The sequence below is a fragment of the Microcaecilia unicolor genome, chromosome 6 (genome assembly GCF_901765095.1).
Source record: "Microcaecilia unicolor chromosome 6, aMicUni1.1, whole genome shotgun sequence".
NCBI classification, from domain to species: Eukaryota; Metazoa; Chordata; class Amphibia; order Gymnophiona; family Siphonopidae; genus Microcaecilia; species Microcaecilia unicolor.
In genome coordinates, this window is record NC_044036.1 from 67,521,535 (window position 1) to 67,544,065 (window position 22,531).

Here is a 22,531-nt window from a genome sequence, read left to right on the forward strand (position 1 = left end):
TAATCTAATGGTAATAAGCAAGGGGTCGTGTTTCTGTATCAGGTGTTTTACCAGCTGTAACATGCTTGCAGTATGCACCCAGTGCACACTGTAAGCTGCGGTATAGTATTTACTTAGTAATAAGCTGCTTTACATGGCATTTGCATTTTGCATCTCATTACTATGTAACATGAAATGCCTAATTATTATTTTTTTTTTTTTTTACATTTGTATCCCGTGCTTTCCCACTCATGGCAGGCTCAATGCGGCTTATATGGGGCAATGGAGGGTTAAGTGACTTGCCCAGAGCACTATGTTAGGGTACCACAGCCAGCATTAGAGCCCTTTAACACACATTAAGGGGCAAATAACTTATGTTAGTCCTTTATGCAGGTTAATTACTACTCCCCTAAATGTTGCCACTATCCAGATAAATTCTGGGACAGCCCTGGTTTTGCCCAAACTGCCCTGGTACTACCTTCATAGTACAGAAAAGGTCTATAAGAATAGGGTTGGCTTTCTGCCAGGTACTTGTGGCCTGGATTTGCCACTGTTGGAAGCAAGATATTGAGCTACATGGACCATTGATGTGTCCCAGTATGATAGTCAGAGACACTGTCCAGTCAGCAGCACTTATTTGGATAGTAGGTGCTGGTATCTGAATAAGTGCTTTCAAATATTGACCCAAGTAGATATTTATCTATCTATCTATCTACCTATCTATCTATAATTCTTGTAAAGTAATGTTTGTGTCGGTAATCTAATACGTTCATATCTTGATTATTGCAATTCAGTGTATTTGGGTTGCACTGTTGAAGAGAATTCAGACCATACAAAATACGTCTATATGCCTAATTTTGGATTATCAAAATATAATAGTGTTTCCTCGTTCTATGTTAAGCTTCACTGGTTACCAATTGAAGCTAGGGTTATTTTTTTAATTAGCTCGTTTTCTTTTTAAAGTATTACATGGTTTGGTACCAACGTATTTGTATTCTCATCTTTGCTTTACAGCTTCCTCTAGAGCTAGGAGACCTAATACTTTCATTTTTTTTTTTTTTTTTTTTGCTTTTACTTCATCTAAAGGCAAAAGGATGTTAGCGTTGTTTGAGAAAACTCTAGCATACCAGGCTGTCAGACTCTGAAAGAATTTTATTGGAATTCGCCTTCTGAACCTTATTTGTTATTCAGAAGAAAGGTTAAAACTTTTTTTATTTAAGAAATTTGTATTACAGAATTGATCTGTATTCTTTTGTTATTATTATTTAGTTATTTGTTATTCCCAGAGGATTGTTCTGGTCTTTTGTTTTTGTGACCCACTTAGAACTGAAGGGTATGAGCGGGATACAAATCTAGAAGTTATGTTCAGGTACACTGGGTATTTATTTTCCTATCCCCAGAGGGCTTACAGTCCAAATTTGTACCTGAGGCTTAAGGAGGGTTAAATTTTATTTTTGTTACATTTGTACCCCGTGCTTTCTCACTCATGGCAGGCTCAATGAGGCTTACATGGGGCAATGGAGGGTTAAGTGACTTGCCCAGAGTCACAAGGAGCTGCCTGTGCCTGAAGTGGGAATCAAACTCAGTTCCTCAGTTCCCCAGGACCAAAGTCCACAACCCTAACCACTAGGCCACTCCTCCACTCCAATGACTTGTCCGAATTGAACCCTAGCTTCTTTGGTTCTCAGTCTGTTGCTGTAACCACTAGGTTCTACCCCTCCACTCTTCAATCACTAACCACCTTCCCAGCTAGTCTGTCCATTGCAGAAATAGATTCTATGGCACTTCCAAGGATGCTCTTGCTCTGAAAACAGTACATGTGCATACTGATTCTGGTCAGTTGGTGTTCTGTAGCTTGGCCAGCCCAAAGAACAGAAGCTGATCCTAGAGGCCAACCGAATTTTGGTTTTGGATTCCAGCACTGAAACCAGACCGAAATCCAGGTTTGGGTTTTGGCCGAAAATGCCTGTTCACTTTCTGCTGAAACCCAAAACTCACTCCTCTCACAAATATCACAAATACTTCTCTCATCGCCATCTTATCTGTAGGCCCTCCCCAAGCCTATCTTAGGAAGGCCTGTGGTCTAGCGGAGTCTTCGGGAGCAGGAACAACCCCCACATGTTCCTGTCTCATGCCACTGCTCCATTTGCAATGGTTGCTGAGACTTCCCATGACAGCCTCATGAGACTGCTGCAGGAGGTTCCAATAGCCATTTTGTGATTGGAACCAGCATGGGCAGGAGACTTGCTCCTGCCCAGGCTGCTTCCATTTGCAAAATGGCTGCCAGGACCTCCTGCAGCAGTCTTGACATCCATTGCAAACGGAGAAGTGGCATAGAGCAGGAACAAGTGGAGTTTGTTCCTGCCCCCAAATACTCCACTAGACCACCAGGCTTTCCAAGGGGGGAAGTGATCACGGGGGAAGGGGGGCAGAGAGAGAGAGTGGGAGGATGCCACTGGGGGAGGGGTGTTCGGCTTAGCTCTGCATGGGAGGGGGACTTTTTTTTTCATGGGGGGGGGGGGGGTCATTTACCGTTTCAGTTTCTATCGAAACCGAGCAGCCAGTTTCATTTGCAGATTCAGTTTCGGCAGAAACTGAAGAGCCTGGGTTCAGTCAGTCTCTAGCTATGCTTAGAGTTAAACACAGTAAAGCTCTGCTGCTGAAGCACCAAGCTAGCCTATGTGATGATCTCTTTTAAATGCAATTTCTGTTGCAGTTTTAACAGTGGCGTTTTGTGCTTTATGAAATACTAGCCGTTGAGCTCGTAAAAGCGGGCTAGTAAAGGAAGGGGAGGGGGTTGAAAGCCCCCCCCCCCCCCCCCCCGGATAGGTCGCCGCCACCCCTCCACCCGGGCCGGGTACCTGGCTTCACTATTCAAACCACCGGAACGCAGCACACAGTTCATCTGAGCTGCCGTCGGCCTTCCTTCTCTGCGTGTGTTCCGCCCTCATGTGACGTAACGTCGGCGAGGGCGGGACACAGGCAGGTAAGGAAGGCCAGCGGCAGCTCAGATGAGCTGTGTGCTGCGTTCCGGCGGTTTGAATAGTGAAGCCAGGTACCCGGGCCGGGTGGAGGGTGGGTGGCGGTGGCGACTCCGGTGGGTGGGGGGAGCGGTAGCGGCAACCCTGGGGGGGGGAGCGGTGGCGACGGCGGTTCCTTCACTCGCAGGTGCGCAGGTTCCCTCTCTGTCACGCCCCTGTCATCACGTATTGACTCGGGGGCGGGACAGAGAGGGTCTCTACTGCGCATTTGCGAGTGAGAACGCCTCTTGCCATTTATATGTTTGATTCTTAAGCTTTTAAGTTTGGCATTATTTTCTTACAGGTGAGGTCTGTGCTGTGTTGAAGCTGGACAACACTGTGGTTGGTCAAACCAATTGGAAGCCCATTTCCAACCAGTCATGGGATCAGAAGTTTACACTGGAGCTAGATAGGGTGAGGCTAATGCTCAGTACATTTTCCTTGAGGGATCATAGTATCATGTCAATAAGCTAATGATAATTTGAGCATATTCCACTTTCACATATGGTATGTTCCTATTATCATAGGTACACTTTGATGCTATTAAGTAATGTAATTATTCTTTATAGGAAACTAGGGATTTCCCTTCAGAAAAATAAGTTGTTCTGCTTCCTTACAGTTTGTCATATACTGAAGGAATATAGTGCGACTCTTCCATTGACTGCCTGCTTTTCTGCATTTCCCAGGCATAAATTGCCAAGTTTCGCCTAATCAAAAGCAAAAGAAAGCGCTTGTAAAAAAAAATCTGTGAATAAACTGGTTAAAAAACAATTAAATAAAACTAACAAAAATAAAAGTCTTCGTATTATGAAATTGTGCCTTATATTTATTATTATATCATAAATTGATGATGTGGGGGAAACTTAAAGTATATGTATAAGATAATTGGGGTGTAAGTTAATTAGAAAGTTAGATCGTGTACATTGGAGATTTTATCCATCAAACTCTTTTTTTCCTCTTTTATAAAGTTTGTATTCAAGTGTGGATAATTATTTTGATGTTTAATTGTTTTTGTGCAAGTTTATTCATTGATATTTTTTTTCAGGAGTTTCTTTTGCTTTTATATTCACATTCCTGAACCTTTCTATTTTCCCATCCAGGTTTTGTTATAGTGATGCAGGCTTTACCTAATGTCAGCTTTAGCGACTTCAGTATTTTTGGTGTTTTATTAATTCAGCCTTAAAGCCAAGATTAAAATTCTTTTGCAGAGAGTTGTTTATTTTGCTGAATGTCCACTGGATGCATTATTATAAAGACTGTCACTTGGCTACAAGTTTTCTGAAATGCCCTTTTTCTAAAAGGATTATCAAAATCTAGACAGAGTTAACCATATTTTTGTTGAATGGAATATCAGACCTGATCCTATATAAACAGTTATAGTCTGATCATAAAGCATTTTTGTGATGCTAGTTCGTTGGGCTGAAATTTATCCATTGCTGCACTGTGAAACGTTTTTAAGTTCACAAGTGCTATTTCTGTACAGGCAAGCAGCCAGTTTCTTACTCACTGTCCCACCCAGAAACTCCAAGCAATATTTTTAGTAGGCCCTGGTCTCCTAGCCTTTCACTTTCTACAATACAGTATACCATTTTCTTTATCAAGATAACCTACATAGCTAAGAGTTTTGAGATAACGTGGACTTTATACATTGAACACTACTATGTTCACAGCCGTCTGAGATACATTTGAAAATGTGATTTTTTTTTCTTTCCTATAAGCTCACATTCACTGCAAACCAATTAGTTTTAGATTTTTGGTAAATTTGCTTGTGGTTTTGTCACTTATGTCACATGATATAACCTGAAGAATGCCCTTACAGCGACAGCACAGTAGTAGCAGCAAAGGCAGAGGAGCCCTTTTACAAAGGTGCAGGAGGGCTAATGCATGAATAGCGCATGCCCAATCAGTACTACTGTCGGGGTAGTGCGTGCTCCCGGTGTTAGTTCTGATTTTGGCTTTCTGAATCCCACGGTAGAAAATAATTTTCTATTTGCTACCATGGGGGGGGGGGGGGGGGGGGGCAATCCCAGTGGTAACTGGCAGCGCGCCTATGGCGTGTGCTGCATAGTTACCGCATAGATAGCATGTGAGCTCTTACCAGTAGGTCAGTGGGTGGTGGTAAGGGCTCAGGGCATAAATAGGTACGCGCTAGTTTTAATATTAGTGCAGGCCCATTTCCTGGCACATTTAAAAAATTGCCTTTTCCCAGCCGCAGTAAAAAATGGCCCAGCATGCGCCTAAAAGATGTACCCACAAAACCGTATGCCACGTTTTATTGCGGCTTTAAAATTATGGTAAATGGAGCTTGCTCTGAAGATAAGGATATTATCAATGGAGTACTGCAGGGATCGGTACTAGGGCCAGCTCTTTTTAACATTTTTGTGAGTGATATTGCAGAAGGGTTGTCTCTTTGCGGATTATACTAAACTCTGCAACAGGGTGGACACCCCGGAGGGTGTGGATGACATAAGGAAGGACATAGCAAAGCTTGAGGAATAGTCCAATATTTAGCAACTAAGATTTAATGCTAAAAAATGCAGGGGTCATGCACTTGGGTCACAAGAATCCGAGTGAACGGTACGATATAGGGGGCGAAGTGCTTCTGTGTACAAAGAAAGAAAGGGACTTGGGATGATTGTGTCTGGTGACCTTAAAGTAGCCAAACAGGTAGAAAAAGTGACAGTCAAAGCCAGAAGGATGCTTGGGTGCATAAGGAGAGGGATGACCAGCAGGAAGAAAGAGGTGATGGTGCCCTTGTATAAGTCTCTGGTGAGGCCCCATTTAGAGTACTGTGTGCAATTCTGGAGACCGCACCTATGGAAAGATTTAAACAGAATGGAGTCGGTCCAGAGGGCGGCTATAAAATTGGTAAGTGGTCTTGGACATAAAACATATAAGGATAGGCTTATGAACCTCAACATGTAAACGCTGGAAGAGAGGAGGGAAAGAGAAGATATGATAGAAACATTTAAATATCTCAGGGGCATTAATGTACAGGAAGAGAACCTTTTTCAAATGAAGGAAAACTCTGGAATGAGAGGGCATATGATAAAATTAAACAAAGAAAGTATTCATTTATGGAAAGTGTAGTGGAAGCGTGGGATTGCCTCCCAGTGGAGGCTGTGGAGATGAGGACTGTGTCAGAGTTTAAGAAAGCATGGGACAAGCATGCGAGATCCCTTAGAAAAAGGAGGAGTTAAGGGTTATGGAGTATGGACAGACTGGGTGAGCCGTTTGGCCTTTATGTGCTGTCATATTTCTGTGTTTCTGTTTATTGATTTTATTTGGTTATAGGTATTCGTTCTATAAGTTACCTGAGGTTTTTTTTTGTTTTGTTTTTCTTTTAAGATTTTTCTTTGTTTTCATTTTGTTTTCAGATTTTTATTACTTACTGTTTTGTTATATTTTAGTAAAGCAATATATCAAGCAAATAAACTATAACCTTATAGTTTTAGCATATAAAATAAGTATAAGTAGACAACTCAAAACTTAATGGTTTATTTTTCTTTTCTTAGTCACGAGAATTAGAAATTTCAGTTTACTGGCGTGATTGGAGGTCTTTATGTGCTGTAAAGTTTTTACGGTTGGAAGACTTTCTGGACAACCAGCGGCATGGGATGTGCCTTTATCTTGAACCACAGGGTACCTTGTTTGCAGAGGTAAGAAACCATTAACAAAAGTATCAGAATTAGAACACTTCATAAGGTCTTACATATTGAGGCTTTATCTCCTATGAGGAATGTGCTTGAAAATTACATCTATTGCATTGTTTGTACTGCGTTAAGGGGGTCTTTTACTAAGCCGCGGTAGCATTTTTAACTCGCTGTAGAAATCAACTGGTGGCAAATGCCGAGACGCTCTTTGTGTCTCGACATTTACTTCCAGCTGATTTCTACCACAGCTTAGTACAGACCTTCTAAGTATATTTAGCGGCATAAGCAGCAGAATGGGTCGCCGGGCTGTGGCCTGACCAATATTTTGCCTTACACAGCATCAGCAATTAAAGAGCTTGGGGGCAGGGCTGGAGATTGGTTTGTTTGGCCCCTCCAATCAAAACAAAGGTGTTCAGCTGCCCCTTTGAAGTACTAGTTTGAACTCGGCTGACAGTCTATGAGTTACGTGCAACCTTTGCAACAGATTTTTTTGACTCTCAAAACTAGAAGGCTGTAGTTTGGATTTTAATGTACTAGATTCTGCTACTTTTCCCATTCAGTCACTGTCAGTAGTAAAGGAAGAGTGTTCTGTTTGTATGAGGGATTTAGGAAGACAACAACTAACCAGGGGATTTTTTGTGGAAAGGGTTGGTAAAAGCGGGGCTCCTGCAGGATGTGTGGGGCACCAGGAAGACTTTGCATGTAAAATGATCTGTTGTAGAATTTATTGCGGAAAAGGCTAGATAAAAGGGACTTGTTTTGGAGGGCTGGGTTTGCATATTAGGGGGAGGCAAATGAGAATGAGGCGTCTGTTATCTGTGGGGAGGGCTTAATTTCTGGGAGAATAGCCTGAAACATAGGCCCGCCACTTCTTTTTTAGACTCCAGAGCAGGCAACAGAAGTGTTCTGTTACACTCTCTCCCTTCCTCTGCTGCCCACCCCCTTCTACCATCTTTACAGTTCCACTTCCTTTTTTCTGTACAAATTAAGCCCTGTTTTGGCATGTGAGGAGGGGATCATAATGTTAAGGGAGCAATGCTAGAGTGTGTCTTCAATCAAATGTATAATTTTAAGAAAAACAAAAATGATCTGAAAGTAAATACGATGCTGTACTGTTTCTTTTAAATAAAACACTTTTGTAATGATTTTGTGATCTGAATTTAATTTCTTTCAGCGCAATATTAATGGCATTGTGATATCATACAGCAGTATGTTTCACTTTTATGAATCTCTGCTGTCTTTTTTGTTAAGGTTTGTAAGTAGTTTTAAATATTTTTTTTTGTTGTTTACCACAGGTAACATTTTTTAACCCTGTTATTGAAAAAAGACCAAAGCTTCAGAGACAAAAGAAAATATTTTCAAAGCAGCAAGGTAACATTTTGAGAATGTGAAAATAAAGCTTAATAGTACTTCTTAAATTAAATGCATTTACCTGGAGCATTATTAATAAATCACATTGCTTGCTGTATCAGCTTAAAGAATAGATTTCTGTTTTGTTTGTGAGCTGTATTTAAAATATGTATAGCATACTTTGGTAGTTAAAAAAGTAAGGAACGTGGTAAATTTTCATTTGTTCTTAATAAATTATAAACTGATGAATATTAATTTTTTACAAGAAATTACTTCTACTCTATTTTCTTTATTTACTGTACCCACAGGCAAAACATTTCTTAGAGCTCCTCAGATGAATATTAATATTGCCACTTGGGGAAGGCTGGTGAGAAGAGCAATTCCAACTGTAAATCATTCTGCCACTTTCAGCCCTCAAGCTCCTGGACCCACTGCAGAGGCAATCGTGGATATACATGATCCTGTAATGTCATCTCCAGCCAGGTATAGGAAAAAGGTTTTCTGAAGAGCCTCTATAAAGAAATAATTTGATAATGCATTAGTTATCAGGAAAAGTTTCTGTTAAATTAGAAAATAATGCTGTTCAAGATATTTTAGGGGTCCTTTTACAAAGGTGCAGTAAAAAATGGCCTTAATTTGCCCTTGTGCAGGACTTTCCCACACGCTAAGGCCATTTTTACCACACCTGTAAAAAGGCCTATTTTCTATTTTTTGTATTAATAGCCATGTGCTAGTGTTTTCATTAGTGCATGGCCATCTTTAAAAATTACCATGTGAGCATGTACCTCCACTTATTTTGCAGGCATTAAGGGCTCGTGCGGTAATCTGGATGTGCTAACTCGATAGCGCAAGAACGTCCACTCTCCACCCCTGACATGGCCCCTCAAAAAAATAAAAAATTTTAGCACACAGTTAGTTCATTTTGAAATTACTGCAGGATGCCTGTTCGCATCCCCATGGTAGTCTATTTTTATCTGTGTTAGGCTTGCATTGCCACCTAACGCAGCTTAGTAAAAGGACCCCTTAGTGATTAGCAAAAGTAGCATAGTATATAACTTCAAGGGGGCATACACATATGCAGAACATGGGTGGGACATAGGCATATTTCCTACTTACATGCATAACTTACTGAATACCATAAGTTATATGTGTCCCTGCCACATTTACATGACCGCAGTTATGCCAGGTCTATGGCTGGTGTAACTGCAGGTACATAAATGTAAGGCTCACACACTCTGGTTTTGCTAGTGTTTTATAATGGAATCTGAGCACTCAGATGCTATTGGAAAAAATAGGGTCTCATTACATGGCATTCGATAATTAGAGGCACCCCCTTCGTGTATACAGTTGGATAATTTTTTCCTACAATGAGAAGATTTTTGCAAAGGGTCCTTACTTTGATAAGGTGAGAGAGAACTGTGATATTGTTTTAAACAATGTTAACTAAAGTGTAAGAGAGGGAAAACGTTGAAAGGGTCAGAGTCAAACAAATTACTAATGTTTTTTGATATTACATATTTTATTGTTTACTAGTAAAAAAGGCCCGTTTCTGACACAAATGAAACGGGCGCTAGCAAGGTTTTCCTCGGAGTGTGTATGTTTGGGAGAGTGTGTGTGAGAGAGAGAGAGAGAGAGTGAAAGTGTGAGTGTGTGTGTGTGAGAGAGTGAGTCTGGGTGTGAGTGTGTCTGTCAGAGTGTCTGTGTGAGAATGAGAGTGTGTGCAAGTGCGTATGTGAGACACAGTGTGAGAGAGAGTGTGTGTATGTGCGAGAGAGTGTTTGTGAGACACAGATTCTCTGTGAGAGTGAGTGTATGAGACCAAGCGAGTGTGTGAGTGACTGTGTGACACATAGAGAGTGAATGTGATACAGTGTGAGACAGAGTGTGTGAGAGTAAGAGTCAGAAAGACATTGTATGTGAGAGAGAGAGTGTGTGTGTGACAGAGATACCTCCCTTCCTCTCTCTCTCTCTCTCTCTCTCTCTCTCTGGTGTCAGGCCCCCCCTCTCTCTCTCTCTCTGTTGTCTGAGATTCCCGCCACTGCACCCAAGCAATTGGTGTGCTGGAGGAGGGGGAGAGAGACAGAGTGTGTGTGTTGGGGGGGTGGGGGAGATGTGTTGGGGGGGTTCAGCTTGGAAGAAGAGGGGTGCGGGGGGTTCGTGAAGCGCTGCCAGATGTGAGTGAGAGAGTGAGTGTGGGGGGGGGGGGGGGGGGGTTCAGGAAGCGATGCCAGATGACAGAGTGTGTGAGTGGGGGGAGGAGGGCAGGGGGTTCAGGAAGTGCTGCCAGATGAGAGAGAGTGTGTGTGTGTGTGTGGGGGGGGGGGGGGGTTCAGGAAGTGCTGCCAGTTGAGTGAGTGAGTGAGTGTGTGTGTGTGTGTGTGTATGGGGTTTCAGAAAGTGCTGCCAGATGAGAGAGAGGGTGTGTGTGTTGTGTGGGTATGTTGGGGGGGGGGGTTCAGATTGGAAGAAGAGGGGTGTGGGGGTTCTGGAAGTGCTGCCAGAAGAGTGAGTGAGTGTGTGTGTGGGGGGGGCGGTTTATTAAGCATTGCCAGATGAGAGTGTGTGTGTTTGGGGCGTGGGTTCAGGAAGCACTGGCAGAAGAGTGAGAGTGTGTGTGGGGGGGGGGGAGGGTTCAGGAAGCGGGGCCAAATGAGAGTGAGTAAGTGTGGGGGGGGGGGGGGGGGTTCAGGAACAGCTGCCAGATTAGTGAGTGAGTGTGTGTGGGGAGGGGGGCAGGGGTTTCAGGAAGCGCTGCCAGATGAGAGAGAGTGAGTGTCTGTGTATGTGTGTACGGGGTTTCAGGAAGCGCTGGCAGATGAGAAAGAGAGAGTGTGTGGGGGGGAGGGGGGTTCAGGAAGCGCTGCCAGATGATATTGAGAGAGAGAGTGTGTGTGTGTGTTGGAGGGGTGTGTGGGGGTGTTGGGGGTTTCATCTTGGAAGAAGAGGGGTGTGTGGTGCTGCCAGATGAGTGAGTGACTGTGTGTGTGGGGGGGGGAGGCGTTTTATCAAGTGTTTCCACATGAAAGTGTGTTTGTGTGTGTGTGGGGGGGGGGGGTTTAGGAAGGGCTGCCAGATGAGAGAGAGTGTGGGGGGGTTCAGGAAGCGCTGCCATATGAGAGACTGAGTGAGTGTGTGTGTGGTGGGGGGGGGGGGTTGCCAGATGAGTGAGTGTGTGGGGGGGGCAGGGATTTCAGGAAGCGCTGCCAGATGAGAGAGTGTGTGTGTGTTGGGGGAGGGGGCGTTGAGGAAGTGTGGCCAAATGAGGGTGAGTGTGTGTATGGGGGGGGGGGAGGGTTCAGTAACCATTGCCAGATGAGTGAGTGTGGGGGGGGCAGGGTTTTCAGGAAGCGCTGGCAGATGTGAGTGTGTGTGTGTGTTGGGGGGGGGGGGGCGTTGAGGAAGTGTGGCCAAATGAGAGTGAGTGAGTAAGTGTGTGTGGGGGGGGTTTCAGGAAGCGCTGCCAGATGAGAGAGAGTGTGTGTCTGTACGGGGTTTCAGGAAGCGCTGGCAGATGAGAAAGAGAGAGTGGGGGGGGGGAGGGGGGTTCAGGAAGCGCTGCCAGATGAGAGTGAGAGAGAGTGTGTGTGTGTATGTTGTGGGTGTGTGTGTGTGTTGGGGGTTTCAACTTGGAAGAAGAGGGGTGTGTGGTGCTGCCAGATGAGTGAGTGAGTGTGTGTGGGGGGGGGGGGGCGTTTTATCAAGCGTTTCCACATGAGAGTGTGTGGGGGGGGGGTTCAGGAAGGGCTGCCAGATGAGAGAGAGAGTGTGTGTGTGTGTGGGGGGGGGGGGGGGGGTTCAGGAAGCGCTGCCATATGAGAGACTGAGTGAGTGTGTGTGTGGTGGGGGGGGGGGTTGCCAGATGAGTGAGTGAGTGTGTGTGTGGGGGGCAGGGATTTCAGGACGCACTGCCAGATGAGAGTGTGTGTGTGTGTTGGGAGGGGGCGTTGAGGAAGTGTGGCCAAATGAGAGTGAGTGTGTGTGTGTGTGTGTGGGGGGGGGGGTTCAGTAACCACTGCCAGATGAGTGAGTGGGGGGGGGGGGCAGGGGTTTCAGGAAGCGCTGGCAGATGTGAGAGTGTGTGTGTGTTGGGGGGGGGGGGGGCGTTGAGGAAGTGTGGCCAAATGAGAGTGAGTGAGTAAGTGTGTGTGTGGGGGGGGGGTTCAGGAAGCGCTGCCAGATGAGAGACTGAGTGTGTGGGGGGGGGGGGGGGTTGCCAGATGAGTGAGTGAGTGTGTGTGTGGGGGGCAGGGATTTCAGGAAGCGCTGCCAGATGAGAGTGTGTGTGTGTGTTGGGAGGGGGCGTTGAGGAAGTGTGGCCAAATGAGAGTGAGTGTGTGTGGGGGGGGGGGTTCAGTAACCACTGCCAGATGAGTGAGTGGGGGGGGGCAGGGGTTTCAGGAAGCGCTGGCAGATGTGAGAGTGTGTGTGTGTTGGGGGGGCGTTGAGGAAGTGTGGCCAAATGAGAGTGAGTGAGTAAGTGTGTGTGGGGGGGGGGGGGGTTCAGGAAGCGCTGCCAGATGATAGTGTGTGTGTGTGTTTTATAGTTTTGTGGGGGGATCCTGCTTTAAAGAAGAAGGAAGGAAGCGCCTCCTCAGCGCGATGCCCCCCCCCCCCCCCCGCCGACATCGCACCCACCGCGATGCACCCGCCCACTGCCATTGCACCCACCATCGCGTAGTTTTGCTGGCGGGTGACCCAAAATCCCTCCAGCAGAAGTCCTGTGTTGTCTGCTGAGTCTCACTCCAGCAATCTTCGGCGTTGCTTGCTAGCCTGTGCAGGGCGGGGTTCTGTGCGTCTGACGTCCTGCACGTGCAGGACGTCAGACGCACAGAAGCCCTGCCTGCACAGGCTAGCAACGCCGAAGATTACTAGAGTGAGACTCAGCAGACAATACAGGACTTCTGCTGGCGGGGTTTTGGGTCCCCCGCCGGCAAAGCAACGCGACGGTGGGTGGCTTAGGGGGGAGGGGTGTTTTGGGGGGGGGGTGTTGCACCTCCTGCATTCTTTTGGCGGGGCTTCTTTCGTACTGCAGCTTTGGTGGGTGACTTGGGGGGGGGGGGTTGCACCTTGAACACTGGTGTCCGGAGTCATTTGGACTCCGGATCTTTGGAGGTGGTTTCCCTCCAGATTTTTTTCGCGGGTGGGTCTGGAGGTTGGTGGGCTTCGTTTCCTAGGCAGGGGGAGGAGTAGGGACCACCTGCTTGGTTGCGATCCCTTCCTTTACTTTACTGTTCTGAAGACAACGTTCTGACGTTTGACGCGAGGGCGGGGCATAGGCTGCCTGGCTTCACCACCATGAATCCATGAACCCTTCAGGGAGTGATTGAGTGACTTCAGAACGTTGAGGGTGAGTTTTATTATAGTAGATGTATGTTTATTGTACTCCACTTAGACATAGGCAGAATGTAAGTAAACTAAACTAAACTCATTACTATGTAAATCATGAAAAGAATTAATTAGGAGTAAGAAAGCAGCTATAGTTTAAAATGTATGTTTGATTCCCACCCTCCTTTACTCCTATCCATCTTGTCACATTCTTTGATTTACAGGCTGGTGCCCCATAATTTTTATTTATTTATTTTTACAAGAATTAATTAGGAATTTTCATTAAAAATTGAGTAACACTGAGCTTAGCAAGAGATTAATTGTAGTTCCTTTGCAGGTTATTGACCAACATAAAACAAACTATAAAATATAGCGAACGAGGGCCTTTATATTAGTTTAAGCATCCCTACTCCCTTAGCAACTTTAAATAACTAACAACTCAACAATGCCAAAATAAACACAGCAGTCCAGGAGCAAGATGGGAGCCATCCAGTCTTTTAAAAAATGCTGACTGCTGCCAACTGAATATCTATCGGAAAAGGCCTGTGAGGGTTGAACTGCTAGACAACCAAAGGTTAAAAGGAGTGTTCAGAGAAGATAATAGCAGAAAGATTTAGGAATTCTTTGCTTTGTCTTTACACCATTACAGCAATATACAAATCGTATTAAAAAAAAAAAAAAACTCAGAACCAATTTAAAACAATTTCTCAGCCTCCCTACCCACCTTACAGTTTTAAGGACCCTTTTACAACGTGTGTCAGATTGGAACTGCTGCCCGGCTACCGCATGCCCTGGGCGGTAATTCCATTTTTGACGTGCATCCGAAACACGCAGTAGAAATTTTCTACCGCGTGGCAGTTATCCAGTGGTAATCGGCAGTGTACGCGTGCTGACAATTACCACCTGGTTAACACATGAGACCTTACCTCTAAATCAGTGGGTGGTGGTAAGGTCTCAGGGCAAAAATGAACGCGCACTGGCTTTTATTTTACCGCATGTCCATTTTCAGCCGCAAAAAAAAGGCCTTTTGTGCAGGCACGCTGAAAAATGGACTTGTGGACGTCCAAAACACACGCCTACACCAGCACAGGCCATTTTTCGATGCGCCTTAGGAAAACTTTACATGCCTCCAGCTTTGAACTTTCCATACCTCCAGCCTCCTATATGCCACCCCCTACTTTTCATCACTGCAATATGCAAAGCTATATGTAAAAATTCATGTCATAACAAATAAAAGGAAACTGGCAAAACCACCCTACAATTTACCTTTTTTCTACTCCTTTAAGCTCCTACGACCCACCCAATCATCTATCATCCAGTGAGACTCTTTACTATAGCACCAATTTCTCAACTCCTGTTGCTTCATTGAGATGCTTTACAAAATAGTCAGGCTTTCACCTAAATCTCAAATAATAATCATCATTTGTATAGCACTATTGGATGTATGCAGCACTGTACAGTGGTGATATGTACAATATGTCACTTCCCCAAAGAGCTTACAAAGTGGGTATATATCTGAGGCAGTGGGAGATAATGACTTGCCCAGGGTCACCAGATGAGTCAGTGGCAGAAACAAGATCTGGATCCTGAATTCCTGGGTCTCAGCCATACCCTAACCGTTAGACCAGTTCCTCCTTAATATCCTTATTATTTTATGTACATGACAATGAAATATGCTTGCCAAGCCCAGGCTGTGTTAACAGCAACTTATACTATAAAAGTAGCATCGCTAATGTGCTATAGTGGTCATTTACAAGCAATTATATATAGCCCATAAAGTGGTGTTAGCATATTCTGTGTTGGCCAGTAAGTAGTTTTGGTGAGCCCAATTGTGGTCACCTGCTTGGGTAATCGCGCAATTGTACACTGGTTAGTGTTTATTTGATACAGAGGGTAGTTCTATAATGGGATGACTAGATTTAGGCACTATGAAAGCACTTAGAAGCCTGTTCTATAAGAAGAAAGTAAATAAATGAAGGTAAACATGTCTTTATTCAAGTTACGAACACTAAGACCAGCCACAGAACTGGGGTAAATTCTTGTACCCACATAGATTGCACAAGACCACGCATAGTTTATAAAATGTTATCATCTGTGCATGTAAGTATGTGGTCTGCCCAAACTCCACCTAGTTAAACACCCGCCTTTAAAGAACACACCATCGCATCTAGGCACGTACTTATAGAATACCACTTAGCCACAAACAAGTTTCTTACTTGCATGCATATGTGTTCATATACATATAATACCCAGTGTACTTGAATATAACTCACCTTAAGCTACGACTGGAAAAGGTGTGAGCAAAATCCAAATAAAATACACATGTAAACAACTAGATTACCAGCATTTACGTTCATTCTTGCCGCTTAAAGCTAGGTGGCTCCTTACAGAATTATCCAAAAAATGTATGTCAGAACTATATCTTTTATAAACATTTTTATGCTTGGATTTGAAAACTGTGAAAATATTTTTCAAAAGTTGGTGATGTACATAGGGTCTCATTTTCGAAAGAGAACAACATCCAAAAAGTGGCACAAAGCAGCATTTGGACATTTTTCTCACAAAAATATCCAAATCAGTACTTTCAAAACCTGTTTTGCAGACGTTTATCTATGCAATTTGTCTGCAGTTTGTCTAAATCACAAGGGGGTGTGTCGGGGGTGGGATTAAGGCATTCCTAACACTTGGACATTTTACAGCTATAATGGAACAAAATGAAAACGTCTAGGCTGTACCCACGATAGGTGCCCTCTTCACCCATCAGGGCCATTGTAGTAGAGTATAGTTAGGGGCAGTGGGTTTTTGGTGGGTTTTGGATGGCTCAGTAGATAATATAAGGGAGCAATGGTGAGTTGTGTACCTGGGACCTTTTATGTGAAGTCCACTGAAGTGCCCCCTAGGATGCCCCGCTTTTTTCCTGGGATGTTTGTATGGGAAGTCTACTAAGAATGATGGCTCCTCCTACATCCCAATGGCTTGATTTTGTGCGTTTTTCACATTGATTTTATTTTTTCAAAAATGGACCAAAAAGATAAACATCTAGGAAAAACCCATTTTCGGGGGGGGGGGGGGGGGGGAGTCGTTTTTCTGTTTCGAAAATGGCTATATTCCCCACTTGAACTTTGGACGTTTTGAGCAAAACATCCAAAGTTGGACTTAGATGTTATATTGAAAATGCCTCTCGTGATATAAGTGCATGGTTTCGGCTATGCATGCAGTCAAGTTCAGTGGATTAACCACTGCTAAATAACCTATGAAGATGTGATATTCCTAAATAATATCCTTATATTTCTTTCTTTTCTTCACAAATTTCTTGGGAAATGTGGTTGCTGATAAAATGAACTTTGTCCTTTAATCATGATGTAAACATCTTTTCTATGATTGTGATACAGTAATCTTTCTATGGGGCCCTTTTATTAAGCTGCGGTAAGCCCTAATGTGTGCTTACTGCAGGTTGAAATCCACTACCGCGGTGCACGCTCAGGCATCCTGCGGTAGTCTTCTGTTTGGCGTACACAACCCACACACTAAAAAATCGAAAATATTTTTTACTGCTGGAGCCATGCCCAGGGGGCGGAGAGTAGGTGTGCTCAGCGCTAATCGGTTAGTGCAGCCGCATCACCACGCACTAACTGATCAGCACATGGTTAGCACTGGAGCCCTAGTAAATAGGTGTCAATAAGGGGTCCTGCACTAATGGCCCCGTTCTAATTGAGAAATTTAGCGTATGGCCATTATTGGGGGAAATAGAAAATGTGACCATTTTACAGCTACGCTATAATTGGCTTCAGCGCACAGGAAAGCCCCGTGCTTCTGATACAGGCCATCTTTGCGCAACTTAGTAAATGGGCCCCTATGTAATTTATTAATAAACTGTGTCCTTTTCTTTTTCAAGTGACTCTGTAGTAACAAAATTAGAATTTGAACCTGAACCACCACCTGCTCCACCACGCGCATCCTCTCTTGGCGAATTATTTGAGCCTTCAGCTGAAATAAACGCTAAAGCTACACCAGTTCAGGCAAGCTGTTCCATTAAAGCTTATACCTTTGTATGACTTGAATTTTTTAAACAAAATTCCTTGAAAAAATATCTAGAATAAGTTAACTTCTTGTGACAAGAGATTCATACTGCAGTTTTGCAGCACTATAAGATATATGTAGTTCATAATTCATCTTTATTTGATATACCTGTTAGAGCTGTACTGAATATGCGATTCAATTCGGCCCTAAATACAGTATTCATATACGTGTGAATAGTGATTTAAATTCAAATACGAATAATCCGGGGATCTACTGTGCTAAATCCTACTGAAATAAACACTTTTATAATTTGTTATGCTAAAGCTCAGTGCCCATTATTCATATTCGGTATTCGTGGTTGGCCGAATAATATTTTTCATTATTCGTATTTGGACAAATAGTAAAATATGCTATTCGATACAGCTCTAATACCTAAATCTAGCTAGATAGATATACAGATATATCAGTATGTGCTTATAAATAGGAAACTCATGAGAGAGCTTAATATTACATGTGTTTAAAGTATCATTTTGTTTCTCCTGCCATTGATATAATTTGTTCATATTATATTGACAATTTATTTGTGAAGGATTAGAATAAGATAAAGAATAAATATCCTAACATACAGAAGTATGTATAATTTGAAATTGATTTTTGCATACTGTATGCAGAAATATTTTCTGACAGTCAGGCACACTAGTGGATAAAGTCACGTGGCACCAGGATTTAATGTTTAATATTTGTATCTCACCAATCCATTGTCTCCCAGAACTCAGAACTATAAAGGGGGTAGTTATTAAGGTGTGGTAAAAGTTGATCTGCCTGTAATATCTCGGTACACGTTTAGTTACTCCTGTGATATATGAATAATGCGGCTAGCGATTCACCTTTAAAGTTGCACTATTCATATGCCTGGAAGCATTAGATTTCAAAACCGTGGCCTGATGCTCCTGGGCCACATCTTCAAAGGGCAGGCATTAATTAGCTCCTCTCCCCTACCAATGACTCCCAATATCTGTCCCCCCCCCCCCACCCCCCCCCCCCCCGAAATAGCACCTTCCTCAGGCCTACCTTTACTAATCCCTGGGATGTAGTGGGTAGAAGTGATTCCCAGTCACTTCTGCCCCTACCACTAAATCCTAGCAGTAGTTTCGCACAAGCTACTCTATAAGCTTATAGGATCGCTTTACCTCTAGGGGCAGTACTGCAGGATGGTCTATTGGGATCACTGGTGCCGTTTTGAACCTGGTGCTGGAAGGAGCGCCTGGGGATTGCTCCTGCGCTTTACCCACTAGGCTCCAGGGATTAGTAAAGGTAAGCTTTGGGGAAGGAGGCCTGTAGGAGAGTGAGGGCTTGGGAGGAGAGGTGAGGCCCATTGGGAGTGAAATTTGGATATGGGAGAAGGAATCAGATTTAAATAATTTCAGCTTTTAGCTGGAATTATTTTTCCAGGAATAACACTACTTGCAATGTTCACCACAAACCATGTTATTCAATTTACATAATGATTATTTGCATCTCATTATTAACTAATATTGACGTGTTATGGTATTTTAATGCATGTCATTGTGGTTTAATGCATGTTGAAACATAGAAAAATGTAGGCAGATAATGATCATATGGCCTATCCAGTCTGCCTGTCACGTCTCTGGTGACCACCCTCAGACTTACCTTATTTCTGGGGGTCAGCATCTATGCTGGCTTCTGTCTGTTTCTGTGTTAGTCTTGTCTCTGACTCTGTGTGCTGATTGCTTCACTAGACCTCACCTGTGTGGACTATGCCTCTCTGAGGAGCCAGCATCTAAGATGGCTCCCGCTTGTTTTGTGCCAGTTTCCAAGATGGCTCCTGCCTGTTCTTCCTATGTGTTCCAAGCCTCTCCTTGGTGTGAGTGTGTTCCCTTCTGAGTGTGTTCCCTGCTCCTGTCCTGCAGTAGGTGACATCATCAGTGAGAGCCTTCATAAGGAAGTGCTGTGCTTGCATTCAGGGCCTTTGCTTAGTAAGTGTGTCTGTTATGCCAAAAGGTTGTCAGGTTAGTGAGTGTGCTGTTGCGCTGCTACAAGCCTGCCTTTCCATGTGGGCTCTGGCCCTTCTGTTCTTTGTGTCTGTGGACTGCTAGTCCTTCTGTGTGGGCTCCTGCCCCTTCTGCTCGGTTTCTGTGGACTGCTAGTCCTTCTGTTGCCTTGCTCTGTGTTTGGAGTCTGAAGTTTCAGCCTTTGTGTACTTCCCTGTCTGTGTTGGGAGCTGCTGAAGCTCCAGCCTTGACTCTGTTATCCCTGGTTTATTCCGGTGTCTGCTGCCAGCCCTAAGACTCTGATAGCTCCTGGGTTCTCTCTGTTTGCAGCCTGCCGAAAGACTCTGCTAATTCCTGGTTTATTCTCTCTGTCTGCAGCCTGCCCCAAGACCCTGTTAGTTCCTGGTTTATTCTCTCTGTTTGCAGCCTGCCCAAAGACTCTGCTAGTTCCTGGTTTATTCTCTGTTTGCAGCCTGCCCAAAGACTCTGCTAGTTCCTGGTTTATTCTCTGTTTGCAGCCTGCCCTAAGACTCTGCTAATATCCTGGTTTATTCTCCTGTCTGCTACCCAGCTTATGTGCTACCCTGAACCTGTTGCTGCCTAGCTAGTGTGTTTATCCTGAGTGTATATCCTGAATCCTGCTTCTGCCTAGCTAGTGTGTATATCCTGAATCCTGCATATCCTGAGGGAATAGCCTGAATCCTGCTTCTGCCTAGCTAGGGTGTGTATCCTGAGTGTATATCCTGAACCCCGCCTTTGCCAAGCTTACATGTCTATCCTGAACCCCGTTTCTACCAAGCTTGTCTGTATATCCAAGCCCCTGTTTCCGGCTAGCCTTTGTGTACGCCCTGTCTGCTTAGTCTGCCTTGTGTTTCTTGCTAGTGGCTGCGTAGCAGCTTTCAGTCCTAGTCTAGTTCTGTGCCTGGCCTCCCTCGTGTTTCCCAGACCCGGAGTGGGTCCTCTGGATCTTCAGTTCCTGCTCTGTCCTACAAGTCTTGCCGGCCACCCGCACTCCGGAGCTCAACTCCAGAGGAACGGTGGTCAAGTGCAGGTGAAGCTGTCCTGTTCTGCCTGTTCTAGTTTCCTGCCTTTGTTACTACTCCAGTCCCGAGTTCCAGTCCTGCTCTTCCTTGTATCCAGTTCCAAGGTGGTCTTGCCTGCCTCTGCCGCTCCTCAGCAGTGGTCCAAGTGCTCACAAATTCTGGTTCTGCCTCGAGAACCCGACACTGCCCATCCATGCCATCTACTCTCCCTATCACTCCCTTAGAGATCCTATGTACATGTCCCAAGCTCTCTTGAATTCAAATACTGTTTTCATCTCCACCACTTCCATAGAGTGGCTGAACCACGAATTCAACGCCTTTTCTGTGAAGAAGCATTTCCACAGGTTACTTCTGAGTCTATTCTCTTTCACTTTCATTTTATGCTTCCTGGTTCCAGAGCTTCCTTTCAATTGAATGAGACTCGCCTCCTGTGCATTTGTGCCACATAAGTATTTAAATGTCTCTATCATATCTCCCCTCTCCTGCCTTTCTTCCTAAGTATACTTATTGAAATATTTGTCCCCATACACTTAATAATGAAGACCACTGACCATTTTAGTAGTCACCTTCTGGACTGACTCTACCCTGTTTACATTTTTTGAAGGTGCAGTCTCCAGGATTGTGCACAACATTCTAAATTAGGTCTTCACAAGAGACTTATGCAGCGGCATCATCACCTCCGTTTTCCTACTGGCCTTTCCTCTCCCTATGCGCTCCAGCATTCTTCTGGTTTTTGCCGTCACCTTTTCTACCTGTCTGGCCACCTTAAGTTTATCACATATGATCATACCCAAGTCCTGCTCCTCTTTAGGGCACAAAAGTTCTGCACCTCGTAAACTGTACCAATCCCTCGGGTTCTTGCAGCCCAAATTTTTTGACCCTGCATTTTTTAGCATTAAATCTTAGCTGCCAAATTCCAGAACATTCTTTTATCTTCACTAAGTCCTTCCTCCTCTTATCCACACCATCAGGGGCATTACCCTATTGGAGACTGGTATCATCCGCAAAGAGGCAAACCTTACCAGACAGCCCTTCAGCAATATTGTTTACAAAAATGTTAAAAAGAACTGGCCGAAGAACTGAACCTTGTGGCATACCACTGATAACATCCTTTTCATCAGAATGAGCTCCATTTTATCACTACCCTCTGTCACCTTCCACTCAAACAGTTCCCAACCCAGCCAGTCACTTTAGGGCCCATACCGAGGGCACTCAGTTTAGTTATTAGTCATTTATGCAGAACCGTGTCAGACTTTGCTAAAATCTAAATACACCACATTTAGCAACCCAACTCTCTGGTCACCCAATCAAAGAAATTAATCAGATTTGTCTGACGAGAACTGGCTGTAGTGAAATCATGTTGCCGCGGGTCCTGTTATCTGTTGAAATTCAAAAACTTTACTATTTGTTTTAAAAGCGTTTCCAATAATTTACTTACCGTTTTTGTAGCGAGGGACAACATCTACTCTTCTCCAGTCTTCCAGGACCACTCCCGACTCTAGAGAAGCATTGAAAAGGTCAGCAAGCTGCTAGAATTTCCCTAAGTTTCTTCAATACCCTCGGATGTATGCCATCCAACCCATTGCTTTGCCACCTTTAGTTTAGCTGACTCCTCACAAACATAGTCCTCTGAAAATCATTCAGGGGTCCTTTTACCAAACTGCGGTAAAAAGGGCCCTGCGCTTATAGTGTGGTTCATTTTTCCTGCGCACCAGGACCTTTTTTACCGCAGCAGGTAAAAAGACCCCAGGCACACATGGCCTGAAGACTTGTACTTACCTGGGGGAATTGATACCCTACCCCAGCAATTCAAGTTTAAAGCCCTCTTCAGTAGGCTAGCCAGTCTGTTGCTGAAGACACTTCTTCCCTTCTTTTGATAGATGGACACCATTTCTGCGCAACATGTTTTGACTCATAACTCATCTTAACAACTATCCCCTTCAATATAACAAGCTCAAAACAAAGCTTTGTGGAGCCTGAGACACAGTCCACCGAACATGCGCAATTGCCTTCACGCCTGCCACGAGGACGAGGGCGCAGTTCCCACAATCCTTTTTTAATACAGTGAAGAGAGGCTGTGAGGTTTTTTTTGTGTGTGTGTGTGTGTAAGCTTTTTTGGTGCCTTTTGG

The 22,531-nt window shown here is 44.3% G+C and overlaps 1 protein-coding gene across 11 annotated transcripts in view; it reads left to right on the forward strand.

Moving 5' to 3' along the window:
• Positions 1-22,531, forward strand: part of PKN2 (protein kinase N2) — a 218,713-nt gene that overhangs the window by 141,279 nt on the left and 54,903 nt on the right. For all 11 annotated transcript variants that reach the window (XM_030205380.1, XM_030205389.1, XM_030205381.1 and 8 more), the window contains 5 exons: positions 3,304-3,413; positions 6,515-6,658; positions 7,948-8,023; positions 8,311-8,485; positions 17,223-17,346. In XM_030205380.1, the coding sequence (XP_030061240.1) occupies positions 3,304-3,413; positions 6,515-6,658; positions 7,948-8,023; positions 8,311-8,485; positions 17,223-17,346 (629 nt within the window). The remainder of the gene's footprint in view (positions 1-3,303; positions 3,414-6,514; positions 6,659-7,947; positions 8,024-8,310; positions 8,486-17,222; positions 17,347-22,531) is intronic.